The 19,679-nt window shown below is 39.6% G+C and overlaps 1 protein-coding gene across 8 annotated transcripts in view; it reads right to left on the bottom strand.

Annotated features, from left to right (window-relative positions):
* Positions 1-19,679, bottom strand: part of Evi5 (ecotropic viral integration site 5) — a 38,478-nt gene that overhangs the window by 5,260 nt on the left and 13,539 nt on the right. For 4 of the 8 annotated variants that reach the window (XM_076422375.1, XM_076422352.1, XM_076422368.1 and 1 more), the window contains 5 exons: positions 18,578-19,255; positions 17,583-18,065; positions 17,403-17,501; positions 9,801-9,956; positions 446-7,128 (listed from right to left, as the gene is read on the bottom strand). In XM_076422375.1, coding sequence (XP_076278490.1) covers positions 7,084-7,128; positions 9,801-9,956; positions 17,403-17,501; positions 17,583-18,065; positions 18,578-19,255 — 1,461 coding nt within the window. In that variant the 3' untranslated portion in view covers positions 446-7,083. Of the gene's footprint in view, positions 1-445; positions 7,129-9,800; positions 9,957-13,886; positions 13,955-17,402; positions 17,502-17,582; positions 18,066-18,577; positions 19,256-19,679 lie in introns of those variants that run through there. The other 4 variants (XR_013008853.1, XR_013008855.1, XM_076422339.1 and 1 more) reach the window with 4 other exon arrangements.

Below are 19,679 nucleotides of genomic sequence, written 5' to 3'. Positions count from 1 at the left end.
AAAACTTTGAAGGTCTGCCATTTCTAAAAAAATTCGAAACCGGCAAAATGATGACTTAAACCCCCCTCCCCCTAATTTCACATGGACTACGACATATTTCATTTAGAACAAAATCGACGATGGTGCCTGCAAAAAGTGATCGATTTGGCATGGAATGACCCTTTTGTCTTTGAGTTTGGCTCTCTGATGAGATCGTCGAGTCTGTAAAGCGAAATCACGTTTCTTCGCAGAGTTGAAATAAAATAGAAACAAAAACCACCCTCATAAGAAGCCTTATTTGTAGTTTGCATAGGGTTCTATCGAATCGTCTATAATCTATGAGAATTACAGGGCGCGGCGTAGGATCAATATAATCAACTATTAATCATTATGTGAGTCACTCTCTCTTTCTCTCTTTCTCGCTTTCGTTACATCTCGCACACAGGGGAAAGAAAATTGGGCTAAAAATGAATAAAAATTTATTTACTCCCGATGTTATAATATTTCCCACATGTTCATGACAAATTCATATCGTTGTCCATAGTGTGCGCGTTAACCGTTGAAAAATCTTGTGTACAACGATCAGAAACCGCTAACAAATAATTTGTCTATGCTTGTTCTGTAAATTCGCTAAATAGCGCCGAATTAACAACAACGAACAATTAACAAGATATCGAAATATTCGGATCAGATCTGGGCATTATACGAATCGAGTTACACCGACGGGACTTTCGAATTGCTACGCGTTCGAATTACAATATTATCTCCGTAACTGTCCAAATTTTATCCCCACCCCCTTGGAACCAGTCAAGCGGTAAAGGGTGAACGCATACTAGAGGGTCTCGAGAAGGCCGCGGAGCTTTGCTCTCCGTCTACCTGCTAGAGATTTGTTGCCGCATGGACTCCTTGCTCCCTTCCTCCAAGGCCCCTGCCTTCTCGAGACCCTCTAGTATGCGCTCACCCTTTAAACACGCCCGACGACAGAGCCAGCGAGGGGTCGAGTATCGGTGAGACTCGCGCTAATGCAGGCGAAGCAAAAGAATTGCAACTTTTCTAATTGATTGGTTTTCTTTAATGAAATTTTTACTATCGTATTTGTCACGTCTTTCTAATTAAAATGACACCAAACGCGATATAATTGCGATCATAATTATTTCTATAATAAGCGATTAAAATTTCCCGAACGCTATTCTACTCTACTAGAACTGTAGCACCTCTACTCGTTGATGGTACGTAAGGCGCTTTTTTCGCGCATGCGCGACGATTCTAGCCTCAGACGGCCTCAGTAAAGTACGAAGATCGGGTACCTTGGCCGCCCCGCTAATTTTTGGCCCCTGCCGCAGGGCAGCGCCAAGGCCGCCACAGTTCCTCACAAACTTCGGACGTAGATACGTTCCTGACGAAAATTGCGCATGCGCGAAAAAAGCGCCATACGTACCATCAGTGCCTCTACGAACCTGACGATACGACGGTTACGGAGATAGTACCGTACACATATTCCTCGATCGAGGCTCGATCATCGACCTAAACGATGCGTATTTGACGATCGTACAGTATAGATATAGACGAATCGTGCGCAGCGTAAATATATTACATACAACATAATGGTATACAAAGTTCCCGTTTGTCCATCTCACTCGGGACTCGTTCTTATTCAGTTTTGAAATACATAGAATGAAATTTCTTCCGGATCCGGATCCGGATCGTTTGTAAAATATATCGCACATAAAATAAATAACATTGCGTTTGTAATACTGTGCCTTTTTTTATTCGAAATAATAAATTGATGCCCGTGACCGATTCGGACACCGTGGTAGCTTTCCGAAGCTTTGCGAAGCTTTGCGAAGCCTGAAACGAATCTTTGTCGGTTCGGTAGGTGTATCGCGGTGGTTTCTTAAAATAGAAAATCCGTGGACAGGGACAAACAATTTAACACGATATATTTATCGCACACCATACGTTCTCGCCGCGTGCCGCTCGTCGTTTGCCGTGGGGAAATTAGCTTCGACTGAAAATGACTAAATGGTCAGCGACGAGATCAGCAAACACCGACGTCGATTAAGCGTTATCGTGGGACCGTACCGTAGGATGGCCAATAAGTTCTAAAGAAAGTTTCAGCTACGCTGTATCCTAGAAGAAATTATTTGCCATCTATTAAAGACTATCTGCGACGGTGCAGTTCTGGAATGGTTCGACTAAATGCGGTCCAGTTGAATCGTTTTTAGCATACCGACACTTCTCTATGAGTATACGCGCATTTCGTAAAAAACATAGGACTCCCACAAGTCGAGTCGAGAACCACACGGTCCCCCGTACCGAGATACAAGATCGCAAAGGATCTATCGATGGTGTACTACAGCGCTCGGATTTACTTACTCGCGACGGTCGAGCTTCGAAGGCTACGCCCCTCAACACGGCCGTCGCACAGTGATCAGTGGTCTAGAAGTCAGTCCTAGTGCGAATTAATTATTGTGCGAGGAAACAATTGACATTTTGTGTAAGAATTACTTTTAAATATTTGAGTAAAGTAAATAAAACATAATTTACAATACTGACTACTTGTTTATTAATATAATAATTATTAATCTAATACTACATTCATTAAAATTTTTTAATGGCCTTCCAACTCTTGCGGTTTCAAGTTCGTGAATGTCAATCTCATTAAAGGGGAATACTATGGTCGATTCTAACAAAGTCTTATTTTTTGACAGAAATCTATCTTTATAATTATTGCCTATTTTCCAACGTTTCTCAATATTTTTGATAAAGTTCTCTAAAATTCCTTCAATATTGTGTCCGCTCACATTCCTTCCGGTAAAAATAGCCTCTAGTAATCCACTAACGCAATCCTTTCGTTTCAAATTCTTCAATTTGAACCATTCTTCGAACAACTCCAAGCGGGTAATCGTAGATACGTTTACTAAAATATTAAAATAAAATGATAATTATGGGATTGCGGGGGATCGCGTTTACTCTTTGCCGTTTATGGAGATGAACTAAGCTTTCAAATTAAATACTTCGCAACGCGTGCAAATTTTGTAAAACTTACGACATTCTAATAATTTTTCTTAAAAAGTATCAGTTCATAAAATATATCATAAAGTTTGTGAAGGAAACGTAAACCTACCATTTCCAGTTACAGCCATACTGATAATATCATATATAACAAGATACCAACACAATTTATGCACACTTCAAGAAAGAACTCGATATTTTGAAGTTATAATTTGTAGCAATTGACTAACGCAGAAAAAGAAAATGTGGTTACTGGAATGTTGATAGTCTTGCCAACAATAATACGGTGATTTGATTTACTAATTTTGCTTTTGTTATTGTAGTATACATATCAAACTATCATACAAGAGTATAAATTTTAACAGATTTACGTTAGTTGGTATTTTTAATTTATTCGCGCTAGAACTGACTTTTAGATCACATTGCGTCGCGACTAAGTAAATCCGAGCGCTGGTCTACTACGATCGATCCTGTGAATCAACGATCGATTTCTTCACATCTCTGTTCGCCAAGAGAATATTAGATGTTATTCGGTGCGTATCGATTGAGGCAATGCGTTCGCGACATACAATCGGGAAATAGTAAGTTGCAATTTGTTTTCTATTTTTGCATTCTTTTTTTTTTTTTAAATATGACATACTGTTGCAGGACTTATTACAGGAAACGCGTTCTCTGTACGCCAGATTGCAGCTCGACCGTCTCCGAGTCGGACGCAACCAATCGTCAATATATCCATTATCGATTAATTGTAAAACTAAATTAAATATCGTCGATCGAATACAATGGATCGCGTTAAATACTTTTGTTAGGAGCCGCAGAAGCTACGAAAGAAAGGTAATTGCACTTAATCCAGTCGAGAATCGTAAATCGGAAATCGAAAATCGAAACGATATCAGGCAGTAGGGATAGTAGCGACATTTGAAAAGATTCGAAGCTGTAATGGTGGGATCTCCTAAGCGCGTCTCAACGCAGCGTTTTGTTACCCAGCGCCTTTTATACTCCATTCGTCATATTTGTCATATCGATATCGTGCAGCATTTTTCGTACAATGGATGGCCGCTAGGGGCGCTGCGCGGAAAAAGCAGTAACGTATCTATGATGACGAGGTAGTGGAGCCCTGCGTCCTGCGCCTTGAGACAGTTATATTGGCGCGGAAGTACCGAAACAATCTGTTCCGGACAAAAAAACTCCAGGACATGTTCTACGAGTTACAAAACATACAGAAATACACATGTTATACATTCACTATTCAGAATCAAATCATATCAATTTTTTAAAATTCTGTGGGGTGCTCAAGTTACCTTGAATTTTATCGAGAATCTAACTTTACTGAGGCTGAAATCGCCGCGCATGCGCGAGAAAAGATGCACCATATCGGAACACTGGCTGGCACACGCTCTCTAGTCTCGCGGGCATAGTTGGGCAGTAATTAATTACATGAGTATTTAATTACATCTTCAATTACATGTGCAAAGTGGACTATAATTACAATAAGAAAACGATTAAATGTTCCAGAACATAAAAATTAGTGGTTTAAAAGAACAATTACACTGAAGTAGTTGTTAGACTCAATTACAATTACCGTAATCGTGTTAAGTAATTGCAATTACTCCTTTCACAATTACTGGTTGAGCCAAAGTAATGTAATTACCAATTACAATGACATGTAATAGTAATTTTATTTCTGCAATTTCCAAGTAATTTTAATGCAATTACAAGTAATTGTAATGGGTGCTCTTCCGTTTTCCTTCGTAAGTGAAAAACAAGGAAAGACATACCGAATCGCATCATAGGAACGCAAACTTGTGCGTCCAGAGACCCATCCAGCAGGGAGCTACGACGAATAGAGTATGAATAACAAAACGCTGCGTCCAGACGCGCAAAGGAGATCCCACCTTTAGCTGTTAGAACGTCGCACATTACCGAAAATTGACAGTGTTGATTAGATACGTATCTAGTGACCCGATCGACTAATCGAAATCGGTCGATTTTTTTTTTAAATTGTGCGGTGACGACCCAACAGCCCCTCGAGTCTCAACGAGTCTGCTCCTTCCGCTGTTGGAAATGTTCGTCGCGGTAATCGTATCGTTGACGCGAAGCGATTAACACCAAACACCGACGCGGTAAAAATTCTAGAAAATGTCGAGAGATCTTTTCGATACGGCGCGCAACTCGAGAAAATCGAAGAGGAGCGACAGTTCGCGACGAATGTTTCCAACAGCGTGTTTTGCCGAATATCGCGAATATCGAATATCGAATATCGAATAGCGAATATTGAATATCGAATATCGAATGTGCACCACCGTTTAAGCGTTCAGTCGCTTAAAAGTTGAACCGTTGCCTTAACGCATCCATCAATTGTAATTATAGGTATGTCCTCTAATTGCTGGGATTCACACTTTTCCCGGCGAGGGAACTCTTCCGTTTACTTGCGATTAACAGGGCTTTACTGTATCGTGAACATTCGGGCGTACATGTGTAACATGCATAATTATCCATGATCGTGCATGCACAGAAGCGGAAAAGCTCACTTTTCCGTGAACGAATCTGGTGATCGCGATCGGTGCGATTCGTCGACGATTGTTGTCGTATACGTTGCCACGCATTTCGCTGCCGATCGTTCTCAAGGGAAAGCGCAAATCATACGTAACAGACATAATTTAGGCCAAGGCGAGAATCGGTAAATCGCTAAATCAGTGGACGCGTTCGTTCAATCCTCAACATCCCCCACCCTTCGCAATCGATACCAACATTCCTAGAAATCTAGGAACTTGGTGGAAAAACTTGAATTGCAACAAATACGTTGTTTGCGTAACAGAATTTACAAAGCAGAATACAAGCAGTTAGCCGATCAAACGAGAGAAACAAGTTTCAAACATGATTTTAGATGTTCACGCTATCGACGCGCGTGTTACACCCGAAACGATGTACAATTACAATTTTACAGCGACAATAAATATACATGTACAGATTGAAAATATTCAAATGCGAAAACGCCATCTTACTTTCTACGGATTGTACAATTTATTAACCGTAACGCAGGCATGCACAACTCGTAGCTCCAAGGGTGACTCGTAAGCGGCTCCTGTTGCAGTTATCCCCACCCTACGTGTCCCCGCCGGCTCCCAAATCGTCCAGTTGTGCATGCCTGCCGTAACGGACGCGAATAGACACCACTAGGCGATAAAGCGTGCCTATTACAACCGAGCTAGGCACAATTTATCGTACGATAACGCGTTTCCAATTGATTGATAAAATTCTTGTTAAAATTTGCTACTCGGCGAATAAATAATTTGACGAGGAAACATATTGCTTCGATTGCACCGAGACGCAAAGCGATAAAACAAAAGAATGGACAAGAAGAACGCAATGTTCCGATATCGTCGAAGATTTTTCGTGCGATGAATGGCCACTGGTGGCGCTGCCTGTGCCCTGAGACAGTTATATTGGCGCGAAACTACCGAAACAATCTGTTCCGGACAAAAAAACTTCAGAACGTGTCCTACAAGTTACAAAATATACACAAATACACATGTTATACATTCATTTTTCAGAATCAAATCATAAAAATTTTTTTAAATTCTGTGGGGTGCTCAAGGTACCCCATTTCATCGAGAATCTTACTTTACTGAGGCTGAAAGCGCCACCAGCGGCCATCCACCGCACGAAAAATCCTCGACGATATCGGAACACTGGAAGAACGTCGTGTCCAAGGCGTTAGCGTTTACCACCGTGGACAGAAATTAGGAATGATCCGTTATCGGATCGGCCGCTGGCCCTGCTTTATCGAGGAAGCAAATCGAAAGCATTTCGATCGTTGCGTATTCGAGTGTGACGGACGCGACGAACACAACGAACACGACCGGAGCGTGGTGGATTCGTGTGAGCGTGTGTGTGTATGGATATTCGTGTGTGCGGACCGTTAAGGGTTTCGAGTAAGCTGTAAGTAAAAGAAACGAAAACAAAACGAAAGAGACCAATGAAATAGAAGAAAGCAGTAATCTTGATCTGCGCAACTACTTACGTTGGAAGTAATTATCACATCCTAGGAAGTCGCTATAAGGAACGAGTTATCCGGGTATGAACTTTTTACAAGTACTCCCGATTATCTCGTTTCGTTTCGGTTTCAACAATCTGCAATCAGTAAACTGATTTAAAGAGCGCCGCTTTACCCCCACCGCTCAGGAGTTGAGTAGATCCGAGTAGAAATGAAAAAGTTCGAAATTCGAAATTAAAAGTTTAGAAATTGGAAATCAGAAATGACAAATTGGAAATTAGAAATTCGAAAAATTGATCGTCGCAACTAATATCCATTTCACTTTCACTCTGTCCTCTTCCCTGCTTTAACCTTTTACTTACTCGAATAGCAACTTTCATCGTTATGTCTTTGTTAACGATTTCTTTTTTTCTTTTAGATTTAAACAGTCACGCGTGAACACATTTTCAAAAAGTCTTATCGTCAAAAGAGACGAGAAAGGATACTTGAAAAAATTGTAAAAGGTTAATGGAAAGTATCTTGCCAATAGTGGAAAACCGAAAGTTATTGAAATTATAGCAAATTTCATTGTGCGCAGGTTTGTCGACGTGGACCATTGAAAAAGCAACATCTTCTACTTTCGCTCTCTCTCTCTCTCATTCTCTCTGTATCACTTTCTCTCTTTCTCTCTCTCTCCCTCTCCCATTCTCTATTTCTAGATAAGAATACTGATGATGGATTCAGACGCGTTATTTTCTCTCTTCTTTGTTTTGTCATTCGTTAATGCTCTAGTCGGAGTAATACGCTACTGCAATTGAATTTTGGAACTCTATGCTCTACACGTTGCCATGATAAGGAAAAAAGGACAAGTTTCGTTAGCTCGCAAGACACGACTCTAAGTCGTAGATCCCCTGTCCGACGGACGTTCGCTCTATTCAATATACAATTCCTCAAATGGAATTACAATTCGATTTAAATTACAAAAAATACACAGAATGCGTAATACGTATAAAAACTGTCGTATGCGTCACATATCATAGTTATATTAATCTATATGTATATGTATATCTATATGTATATGTATACGTGTATGTAAGAAATTCCTCGATCGTAATCAGACTTCGTGATGAAATCGCTAACGACTCTTTGAAAAGATCATGTCGAAAAATAACGAGAACGACAGAAAAGACAACGAAACGTTCCAGGTCGATCAGAGATTGTACAAATATTTGTCTACCGATGCTAATAAATATAATAATTTAGTAGAAACTCTCTAAATAGCGTAGAAAGAGCTATTAAATTGCTAGTTCCGTCGAAGACTGATTGCATCGAAGATTCGTTTCGGTCAGACGATTTTATATTGCGTTATTAATGACCACCGGAATTACAGCTAATGTAAAATGGCTATATGCTGTTAATATTGTATATCACGGGCTAGCGGTTATACGCGTAACTAAAACCATTGTACAGCCGACCCCCGTATAAGACAGCATTCCTAAAACACGGCTAGAGGAAATCGAGGAAATCGCCATTTACTGGCGGCACTACAACGCGGCACTTTTGCCGAAGGAAGCACGACGAACTCCGAGGAAGAGCGCTACAAAATCTGCGTTGGTCCATATTCAATTTTTCCAAGATAACCACGGCTCAAGATAAAAATCAAATACACGTTCTACAGCTACGAGAACTATGCTTACGGTGCTCGTGTAATCGATAAAAATAAAAAGGCGACAGGTACTGCAACAACATTTATGCATAATATCCCAGTCAGCCAGGCCTGTCTCGAGCCGACATCGAACACAGCCTGCAATCGTACGATGCCAGCAGATGCCAGGATGCTCGGAATCTGCTCGATTTTTGACAGCACACCCTACCAGCATAAAGCGATGCTTATTCGGACGCAGAAGTGTCGCTTTATGCTGGCCCGGGTTGGGTTAGGTCCTTCGTTTAAGAGGGCAGCACGGTCGCACTAATATGGCGAATGTCGATCATGTGTAGTCAACCGGGTACCCACGTACGCATTCACTGTATTTCTTTCAACAATTTGTTAATGTTCCTCTAAAATATATTACGAAATTTCTCTGAATGTTCATTCTTTACTCGCTGATATATTAATTTATAGTCTTATAATGAGAATTTGTGCAAACATGTTAAATATAGAAAGGTTTTAAATAATCTATACATTTTTAGGTTAGCTACACAAGGGATATTATCCGACGTCCGCCACATTAGAGCGACCGTGCTGCCTTCATTCTGCCCTCAGCTTGTGCCGGTACACCGTGCCAGCATAAAGCGATACTTATTCGGACGCAGAAGTATCGCTTTATGCTGGTAGGGTGTGCAGTCCAAAATCGAGCATGTTTGCGTACTGGGATGTTTCGACGACTATTCATTTTCTTATCGAACGCTTCTTACAGTTACGGAAGCAAAGAGTCTTGTTAGTTCTTGGATGCTAACTCTACTTTTTGTACTAGTCGTTAATTTCGTATAACGCGGCAGTTTTAAGGAACATGACCTCCATGTTATACGGGGGTTACCTGTGATCGTTACGTTATTTCTATGTGTTTTTTTCGATTTATATAGTATGTGCGTACTCGTCATTTTTTCCTCCATCTTTTAATCCCTCTCTCTCTTGCACACGTACTCACATTCTCTCTCTCTCTCTCTCTCTCTCTCTCTCTCTCTCTCTCGCTCAATCTCTCTCTTCTATGTTTCTATGGCGAAAGCATCGGTTTGCGAACTAAAAGAATCCACTTGGCTCTGACAATGGAGTGTTCATGTTCAACGTTAATTAGCTGCCTAATGTCTGGGTATACGTGGAATTCTATACCTCTGGTGAGTTCGGTGTAGTCGCGTTGATATGATCCTGTAAACAAATTCTGAGATCCCGCTCGTCCAGTTCGCTTTCAGTGTCAACACTGAAGCTCCTCACATTTTGACTACCATGACCTGTCCAACGTTGCTTCCAGCTTTCTAGCCTCATGACCTATGGCACACAAACGATATACAATAGCGATCGCAGAACTCTGTATACAGTGTAGATTGTACATTGTTGTTCGATATAATATAATATAATCAGGTATTCCTTATGCTGCTTCCTAGAAACACAATATTTATCTACAGTTTCTAATCTGTGCAATCGCCTTGTACGGTACTAGTCAATTTGTACGATTTACACATACATTTCTTCTCGTTTTCTTTCTACGATAAAAGACGTGACAAAATCTTATCAAAATTGGTACGCATGTTCGTGAAAGCTTGTCAGACTTTCTTCCGATCCTCTTGAGGAACGATTTATTAGAAAAGTGTACCAAGTGAGCAATTTTAATGTCTGGCGAGATGAACAAAGTGAATATAATGCTTATTGAGCTTCTATGTACGACGATCTACACGAAGAAGTGCAACAAGTCTACATATGCAAGTGTTACCACAAAGTACTTACTGCCTATTCAAAACAAACACTTGTGTAGCCAACCAGGTACCTGGGTACCCATTTACTGTATTTCTTTCAACGAGATGTTAATGTCCCTCTAAAAATGTTACAAAAATTCTCTGAATGTCCATTCTTTGCTCGCTAATATATTAATTTATTAAATACAAAAGGTTTTAGATGATCTATACATTTTGCTTGGCTACAGAAGGATTAAGCGATCATTTGGTGACATGTGTAACGTCTATAAATATGCTCGAACAAACCGTTTTGCACGATTAGAATGTTATGCCGCAAATCCTAATGAACAACATGCACTAGTCGATACGCTGGTTACTAGTGGTCATTTAATTCAGCAGCCCGTATTTCTCCCCTTTCTCTACACAGCAGTCAACGTATCAACATCACCGAACAAAAAATAGTTTCGACGTGTCATCAGTTTATTATTCCTACGTGTAATAAAACACTGTAACTGCCTGTAATCGAATGGATGATCCAACAACAAAAAGTAAGTGAGGCATGCGTATTGTGCGTACATCGAACGCAGTGGGATATTCCATTAATCCATATGTATACGTACAGCAATAATGCGACAGCGTAAAAGAAAAAAATCGTGAGTACTCGTTCGTGTCTGTCGTTAAGTTAAAAGCCACCACCGAATATGGGCTGCTCTTTATTTTACCGGACTCAAAATTTGTGCCTTTCTCCTATAAATTATCGATCCTGCAGGACCAATGGTTCAGGCGCTATGCCTGCGTAAAATTGAGCAATCTGCAGTGTTTTTGATACGTAAGGGCGCCGCCATATTGGTTTGTAGTGACGGTCGCGCGCCGCTTACTGAGTTGTGTTGTAAAGCGGACCCTACACGGTCAATCGGAATGACAGTCACGTCGAAGATTGACATTCGGATTGATCGTCAAAGATTAATACTGACGGACTGATGAAATGGACTGACGGATTTCCAGATATTTGGAAATATTCCTTCGTGATTGAAGTAAGGATTAACAGTCTGACTGTTCAATCAGACTGTCATTCCTGATTGACCGTGTAGGGTCCGCTTAAAGACCGGCGGTTCTGCTCAGTAAGCGGCTCGCGGTCGTCACTACAAACAAATATGGCGGCGCCTTTACCTGTCAAAAATACTGCAGATTGCACAGAATCGATAATTTATAGGAGAAAGGCACAAATTTTGAGTCCGGTAAAGTAAAGTTTACCGCCTATATGTAATTTTATTTATATATTAGATATTAAATGTTAGATACAGTTACAGACGTTTCAATGCAAGGATAAGCTAGTTGCTCTAGAGATTATTCAAAGTGGGACGTTGAATCGCACGGGGAAGTTGTATTGAAAAATTCGTAGAAAATTGTACCATCAAAGGTCGATGTAATATTATACGGTAACAGTACAGTAATTCATCGATCGAACTCCTGGGTCGCCTGTGCGAACGAAGTCCAGTGCCTACTCACTCCACTGCCGGCCAACGCAAGTGTGTGAACACCACAACATTGACTCGAGTGAATCGAATTCTCAAACTTCGTAATTTTTATTATTGTGTGTTTTATGGGACTTTTACTAACTTATTCCTGGCATTTCTCTGATTAAAATGACACCAAACACGATATAATTTCAACTCTATTTAGTGGTGTAATCGACGGTGAAAGTTTCGGGAGCAAGGAAAGATAGCGACAACGCGGGCCTTTGAACTGTGCCGGCGACGTCGACTGTCCGCGTCTCTTTCTTTCCTATACGCTCTTCTTCGTTGCGTTCGAAACTTTTATCGTCGATTAAACCACTAAGTACAGTTGAAATTATATCGTGTTTGCTATCATTTTGCATTAGAAAAATTCCACGAATATGTTGGTGAAAGTTCCATTAAAAAATAATGGAAAATGAAGAAGATGCAACTTTTTGGTGATGACGTATGGCTTCGGCCACGCGATCCTATTTCATTCTGTCCTTCTCTATGTTCGGCTCGTTTTCGTTTTAAAAAAAAATAAAATTTTTAAAAATACCACGTTTTTAAAATCGACTAAAAAGAATAAAATAATTTTTCCTAGCCCGTACAGTTTCCTAACCACGTACAGATAATCCTGAAAATTTGTGATTGTGAATTTTTAACAGCTATGCAAATACTTGTAAGATTTAAAACGAAAAACATGGGGCGCAAGATAATAGTAAGGAGTGTAGAGAGTAGCAGCCGTTGAGAAATCTCACACAACAGTTCATATCATTTGCGAAGCAATAAAATTTTTAGTAATTTAGGTGAACTATTCATGCATCAATTATCTATTGCATCATGTTCTCATTCGCTATATCTTCGTATTAACTTAAGTAAATACTAAATAATAATAATAAACACACAATGTACACTAAAATAAGGAAACATTATACACATGAAATTTAAATAATATACAGGGTGGGACAATAACTATGTCCACTTTGAATATTGCCGTTATTTGTAATAATATGAAAAAATGCTATCAACAAAATTTGCACGGTACAGAGGGGAACATGTTGTGACATAAACATTTTCTGCGTGGGTGGAGGCATCGAGGAGATTTCAAGGTCACCTTGATTTTTTTTAACGGAAATACCTGCTTTTTGTATCATAAATCGATACACTATCAAATTCTGAGTAAAAATGTTAGTTAACGAGATATTATCGAAACAATTTTCTTTCTTCTTTGGATAATATATCTCGTAAACTATTAGGTTTAGGACATACGAAGGTCAACGCTTTTATACTCAAAATTTGATACTCTATCGATCTATGGTATAAAAAAAAGGACATTTTGTTTAAAAAAAATCAAGGTGACCTTGAAATCTCCTCTATGGTTTCACCCACGCAGAAAATGGGACACAGTACAAAAAGTAGAAATCTTAAGCTTTAAAATGGTTGTTTTTTCATCAACTTTGGATAAATTTTAGCAAAGTTACAGCAGTTTCAATATTGAGCGAATTTTTGAACTAGCTGTGGCCGCTGAAATCGGGCAAATACCCCACTGTGCGGCGTGGCGATCGCTGAACGCGATGACGTAGGTTTCGCGGGGAGGTGAACAGGTAAATATTTAATTGTTATTTCTCCGAAACGGATAGACTTTAAAAAAAATTTTTTTTTAATAATGCATTGTCATCCAGTTCTGAGCCATGTAACCGATTTCAAGTCTCTAGCTCATCAGGAAGTTAGTTCAAAATCAATTGCAAAATTTGCCACCGAACAGACAGACAAACAAACAAGAAAGCGAGCTAATAAAAACGTGATAATAATAAAAAATAACCTCTCTACATACGCTACTGAAGTCCGTTCAAAACACGGGTGTTGGGACACTTGGGACTTCGATTGAAGAATTACTACTAGCAGCGGTAGTTCTATCGCGAAATATGTACAAAACTACACACCGAGAAAACTGTTCTTTTGCCTTAATGTAAACTTTCACATCGACGGCATGCTACGTATATGAAATGGATAAAAATAATGCTTACAGATGGGTAAAGACTTACTCGAGCCAGCGCCAAGGCTCAGTCTCCGGGCTGGTGATTGGCGTAGGGAACTAAGGAGACAGAGATAACACAGCAATAGAGGGTTAGTTTTACAAACACCATTAGTTTCTTCGTGTTAGTGTCTGGTACCTTCACACAATAAGAATTCGGTTCAGAAAAATAATCACGTATAATCGAATAACATCGCACCTTCTCTCTCCATCTCTCTTTCTTTGAACTCCATTCGCGTTGGAACTGGTTCAACAGCATTGTGATTACTAGACTGCGGATTTTATGCATTTATGGGAAAAATGAGTGGGTACAATTGAAAATAGTGAAGAGATTAGAAAAATTTAAGGATGTCGATATATTATTTTCGAGTCTATACAATTTTCAAAGAGTCGAAAATATTTCTATTTGACTGCTGTTTCTTACAATCTGTGAAGACACATATTATTTTGCATAAAGATCCGCAGTCTAATGAGTACCCATAAAACGAGTAATATCTTTGAAGGTGTATACCCTACCTATAATGAAAATTGTCTCTTCTCGAGTATCCTATATCGACTCGCAACTTTACATATAATCGCATTACAGAATCGTTCTCCGTGCTGTGCTAGCTCTCAACATCTAACAGAATGTTCTGGAAAAGCATCATCTATATACAGGGTGGCTGAAAAGTTCTCGGAATTTTTTAAAGCATTTCAACAGCACAAAAATACCGAACAAACGAATGAATACACACACTTGACCGAATAATAAGTTTTATTAATTCAGTAACAATGTGAAATGAACCAAAAACATTTACGACAAATGTTCGAAATTGCCTCCTTTTCTTCGATACATTTACGGACCCGCATGCATTTATGGTCCACCATGTAGCAAAAAATTTCAGGAAGACGATACTATACGCCACGGTGGAACAGCTGAAAGCGGCGCACAGTGGGCAATTTGGTCGAAACTCGATTCAAAATCAAAGAACTTTCGATAGAAATGAGGTAGAGCGATGAAATTTTTTTTAAATTAAAGTTGAAACTTTGCAGAATATGGGAAAAATAGGGAGATTATAGTACGAACGTTTTTTAATGTTGAGAAAATTCGGTAAACATGTAGAATTTCAAGAAATCGATTTTGCAATATCCTGAGGTCGTAGACAAATTTTGAGATCAGATTTGAAGTCAGCGTGAAAAAATCTACGGGAAATGATATATAGCAAAAATTTAAAAATTTTTTTCCGCGCGTGGTATTGGAAAAGCCACAATTTTCTTGAAATTGTGCAAGTTTAACGAATTTTCTCAACATTAAAAAACGTTCTTACCATAATCTCCCTAATTTCCCCATATTCTGCAAAGTTTCAGCTTTAATTTAAAAGAAATTTCATCGCTCTACCTCATTTCTATCGAAAGTTCTTTGATTTTGTATCGAGTTTCGACTAAATTGCCCACTGTGCGGCGCGGCGTTGACGCGTGCCTTGGACGAGGTTACAGTGGAAGAGTGCGCGACCATCGTCGGGAATTTTAGAAAACGGGTCCGTAAATGTATCGAATGAAAAGGAGGCAATTTCGAACATTTGGTTCATCTCATTGTTAATGAATTAATGAAACTTATTATTCGGTCAAGTGTGTGGATTCATTCGTTTGTGCGGTATTTTTATGCTGTTGAAATGCTTCAAAAAATTCCGGGAACTTTTCAACCACCCTGTAATAAATAACAAGCTTGACTTACTGTGATTTTAGTATGTGGAATAATAAAACGAATATTATAACGGTAATACATGTACATGTAGAATAATTTCTGTTATTCCGGAGCTCTCAAAGATATAGGACTTGTTTTCTTTACAAACAAATATCACTTACGTTCTTACGTGTGCAGAAATAATATTTAATCAGCAGGTACCGAAATTACGATCAACATTAAGTGTGAAGCAAACTTGACATTTAAAATTAATACGTTACATTGCAGAAAAGACATAACAAGCTGTGAATGCAACTTATCGTAGAACCTACGAGTCGTAATTTGCATAAATTAAACGAACGCAAAGAAATTAATAATGGACCAAAACAAGTACATGATGATACGCGATGAATTCTTAATGTGTACAGGTACCTCTGCAAGAACATGTCAGTTGTTTACGTGTTAGATGAGAAAAGGCTGTGTCGTGTTTGGCTATGTGGTTATTCGGTTATTCGGTAAGAAACGTTAGAAGTATGCATTGTAATGATAACCTGTAGATTTCGATTACTGTCTTCTAAAATCGTCTTCTCGATCATCGGAAAGAGATGAACATTACGAAAGTTCTTTGCAAAGATTAACCGATATTCGACAGATCTTTCTTCGGATAATTTGGGAAGTTTTTAACAACGTAAATGTTAATTTAAAAGAAAATACTGATCTTCAGCGTGACGGCATTACATTGCAGTAAGAGGTGCAATTTGTGCAAAACCAATTGTTGTGAGTCACAGTAACACAAAAGCATAAATTACAACTTGACTTATTTTACATGTAACGCCAGATGCGTCGGTGCGCATCCAATAGACACATTTAGAAGAAGAATATACATATAAATTGTTATATACAAATCGTTGAAAATTGAAATGTTATTAAAACACATGTTGAGGCAATAGTGCACCGATAACGATGTTTGCTCTTTCGAATAAAATACAAATGAATATTCATAAAATCAGACGCATCATAAATACAAAAATGGACTTAGAAACTGAATGATCCGAAATTCTTTCGAATGAAATTGTTTGTTCTGAAAGCAAAAGTATTTTAAATGCATTGGTTGTAGGTTGTAAAAACTGTATAGAGATTCTGTGGACAAATGTATACGAGTAGTATGACCATGGAGGTATGGAAATAGTAAATCAAGACTGTATCGAGCCATCAACTGGAATCGTGTGCTTCTAATACCAAGTATACTTTACACGAATCTTTGTATAACAATTACGTTAATCTACAAGCTTCGAAATGTAGTACTAATTTGCAGCCCAAGAGCAGATTCGATAATAATCGGACTTTACGCTATCGTGACATAATTGTAAATCTACGTTTTCATGGTCTACCGTAATTACTTCTAGCGTTAATACATATACGCATACTGTTGATACTTTTTTATTCATTTGTCTTGTAAATAATGCGAATTCTTTCGACGGTTTATCTTTGTCGTGATATTCGCATTACTTATAGAGCGATCGATTAGAATCGTGAACGATCGTAAACGTGTGAACAAATAATTATACTTGTGCATAATTGAAAGCATTCTTATAGTTTACCTCTATCATTCTTTGTAATAACGTCTTTTAAGATGGATATGAATTCAAGTTGAAGAGAAATTCTTTTGAGGAGTGTATATGTCTACATATACATACACACGTATACTTGTTCATTTCCATGAAAAAATAAAAGTCGTTTACTTTTCGATGCTACAGTTTCTATTCACCCCTTACTGCAATAGTCCTAAATCGATGCTTTCATTGATGCAGCATAAATGATGGTACAACGATGATTTCCACGTACCTCGGCCTTCAACTCCGCAACTTTATCCTGCAGTTCTCTCACTCTCTCGCTGTCGTCCAAATTATTTCTAAGCTCACCCTCCGCGTACATTTCTTCGTTCTACGAGCGATAAACAGTATAAGGATTCATCTTCACGTTCAAACGATAAACATCATTTCAGCAGATTTCAGCGAACAATACCTTCAATTCGAGAATGGAGATTTTCTGGGTAAGTTCTGCCACTTGTTGCGCGTGCTCCGCATCGCGTATCCTGGCCATCATAGCTTCGTCTTTCATCTTAGACTCGAGATCGGAATACTTATGTTGTTGTTCCCTCAATTTGGCAGTAAGCTCCTTCTCCTTAGCCAAGGCAGACTCCAGCTCTTCCTTGACCTGTTTTCCCCCTTCGTCCTGTCGACGAAGCTGATTCGTCGCTACCTGTACTTGAGTTTCGAGCTCCATCACTTTCAACCTGAGTTCCTTCACCTCCGTCAAGGCTTCCATTTCTCGAATCCTGGTCGTCATTAAATCTTCCTCGAACTTTTGCACTTCGTGGCCCCTATTCTCCCAAAATAGAAGCTTCTTCGGAGTGGAATCGCTCGCAGGCGCCGTTTGAGCCGAACGATGCTCTTGCAGATGCCTTTGCCAGGCAGCACTTAATTCCATTACTCTTTGACGAAGGTCCTAACAAATATCTTTCGTTACAAGTCCATCACAATACGGTACAGTAAGTCCTCGACTTGTCAAATTCGTTTTTTGATTGCCAGAACGGGAGCTTTGTCGGCTGTACATGTGACAGAAGCGAAGATAAGTGTTTGTTCGTGTACAGCGTAGGCATTCAGCTATTTGTGAGTGATAAATTTTCATTTCAAACGAGTACATATACATATATAGTCTGTACAAAGCAGATTAGCCGCGTAAGTCGACAACTTACTGTACAATAGAATACGATATTGCTATTATTACTAGACTCCGGATTTTATACATTTATAACAAAAATGACAAAGTGCAATTTAGAACAGTGAAAATATTAAAAGACTTTAAGAGTATTAATGTGAATATGAATTTATATTTAGCTTCTGTGTCTTGCAATTGATGCACAAACTTTTTATTTTACAGGACATCCGGAGTGTAATTATTACATTCGTTTCAAGTCGAACGAAAAGAGTGGACAAAAGAAGAAGCGAGAGAATTACCTTCAAAGAGAGATTAGCTTCTGCCTCCCTGAGCTTCACGGCGATTAATTCCTCCTGCAAATGAGCAACCGAGTTGTCCGGTGTGGTTTCGCGCAACGTCTTTTTGTCTTCCTCCAATTCCTGAATTCTGGATCTGAGCTCCCTTATCGTCGCATCGTTTTCCGCCTCGTGCAATCGAACTCTCACCAACTCTTCTTGCAGACACTGTATCATTTCCTCTTTTTGCTTCAACGACAACTGCAACAGTAGAATTTCGTCCATAGAGGACTGCTTGGAGTTGGCATTCTCCTCGAGCAGCAACGACAGCGATCTTAGTTCCTCGTGAGCCTGCTCCAGCTGATGGCTGGTCTCCAAGTGCGTGTGTCGCAGAGCCGCTAGTTCCCTTTGTACAACGAAAGCAGTTTCCTCCTCTTCTGCGCGGGAAACCTGACCCCTGACCAATCTGTCCGCTAGTTCAGCGGATTCGGCCTCGAGAAGCTCGGTTCTTTGCCTGAGTAACCTATTCTCCGCTCTGAGCCTACGAAGTTCGACCATCTCCTCTTGTTCCTTCATCTTCAACACGGTGTAGTCTTTCTCCAATTTCTTCATTCTTTTTGGATTGATTTTCATGCCATAGGCGAGGTTCATCAGATCGTCGGGATCTTTCTCGGCTTTTCCAGGTAATTGTTTCTGGAAGAACTGCACGCCAACAAGTTGATTAACATTTGTATGCCGAGCAAGAGGGGCGGGCAGAAATCCAGAAACGAAATCATTTCTTTATCCCGCTGCACGTTAACCGCGATGATGTACGTAACCAAGACGATGCAAGTGCCAAGTATTGTATAATATTATACGACAGGCAGTTCTCCAACCTATTCCCCTTCGACAACTGCAAGGTCCCCCACCATCGAACCTCTTTACAATGTATGCGTGTGCATCACGTCGTGCGTCGTGCGTCGCGCGACACGCGGCTCTCGTGGTGGGAGCTCCCTGTTACTGTACATCATGACGATGAAGTCTAGAAGAGTGGGAGAAGAATCTGAGCGGGGAAGGTGCCTCGAAAAGCCCCGGGGCTTGTCGTTAGAACTGCCTGTTATACGGTAATCAAATAAGTAATAATTAG

The sequence above is a fragment of the Lasioglossum baleicum genome, chromosome 1 (assembly GCF_051020765.1).
Source record: "Lasioglossum baleicum chromosome 1, iyLasBale1, whole genome shotgun sequence".
In the NCBI taxonomy this organism is placed as follows: Eukaryota; Metazoa; Arthropoda; class Insecta; order Hymenoptera; family Halictidae; genus Lasioglossum; species Lasioglossum baleicum.
This window is presented reverse-complemented; position numbering and strand designations above follow the sequence as displayed.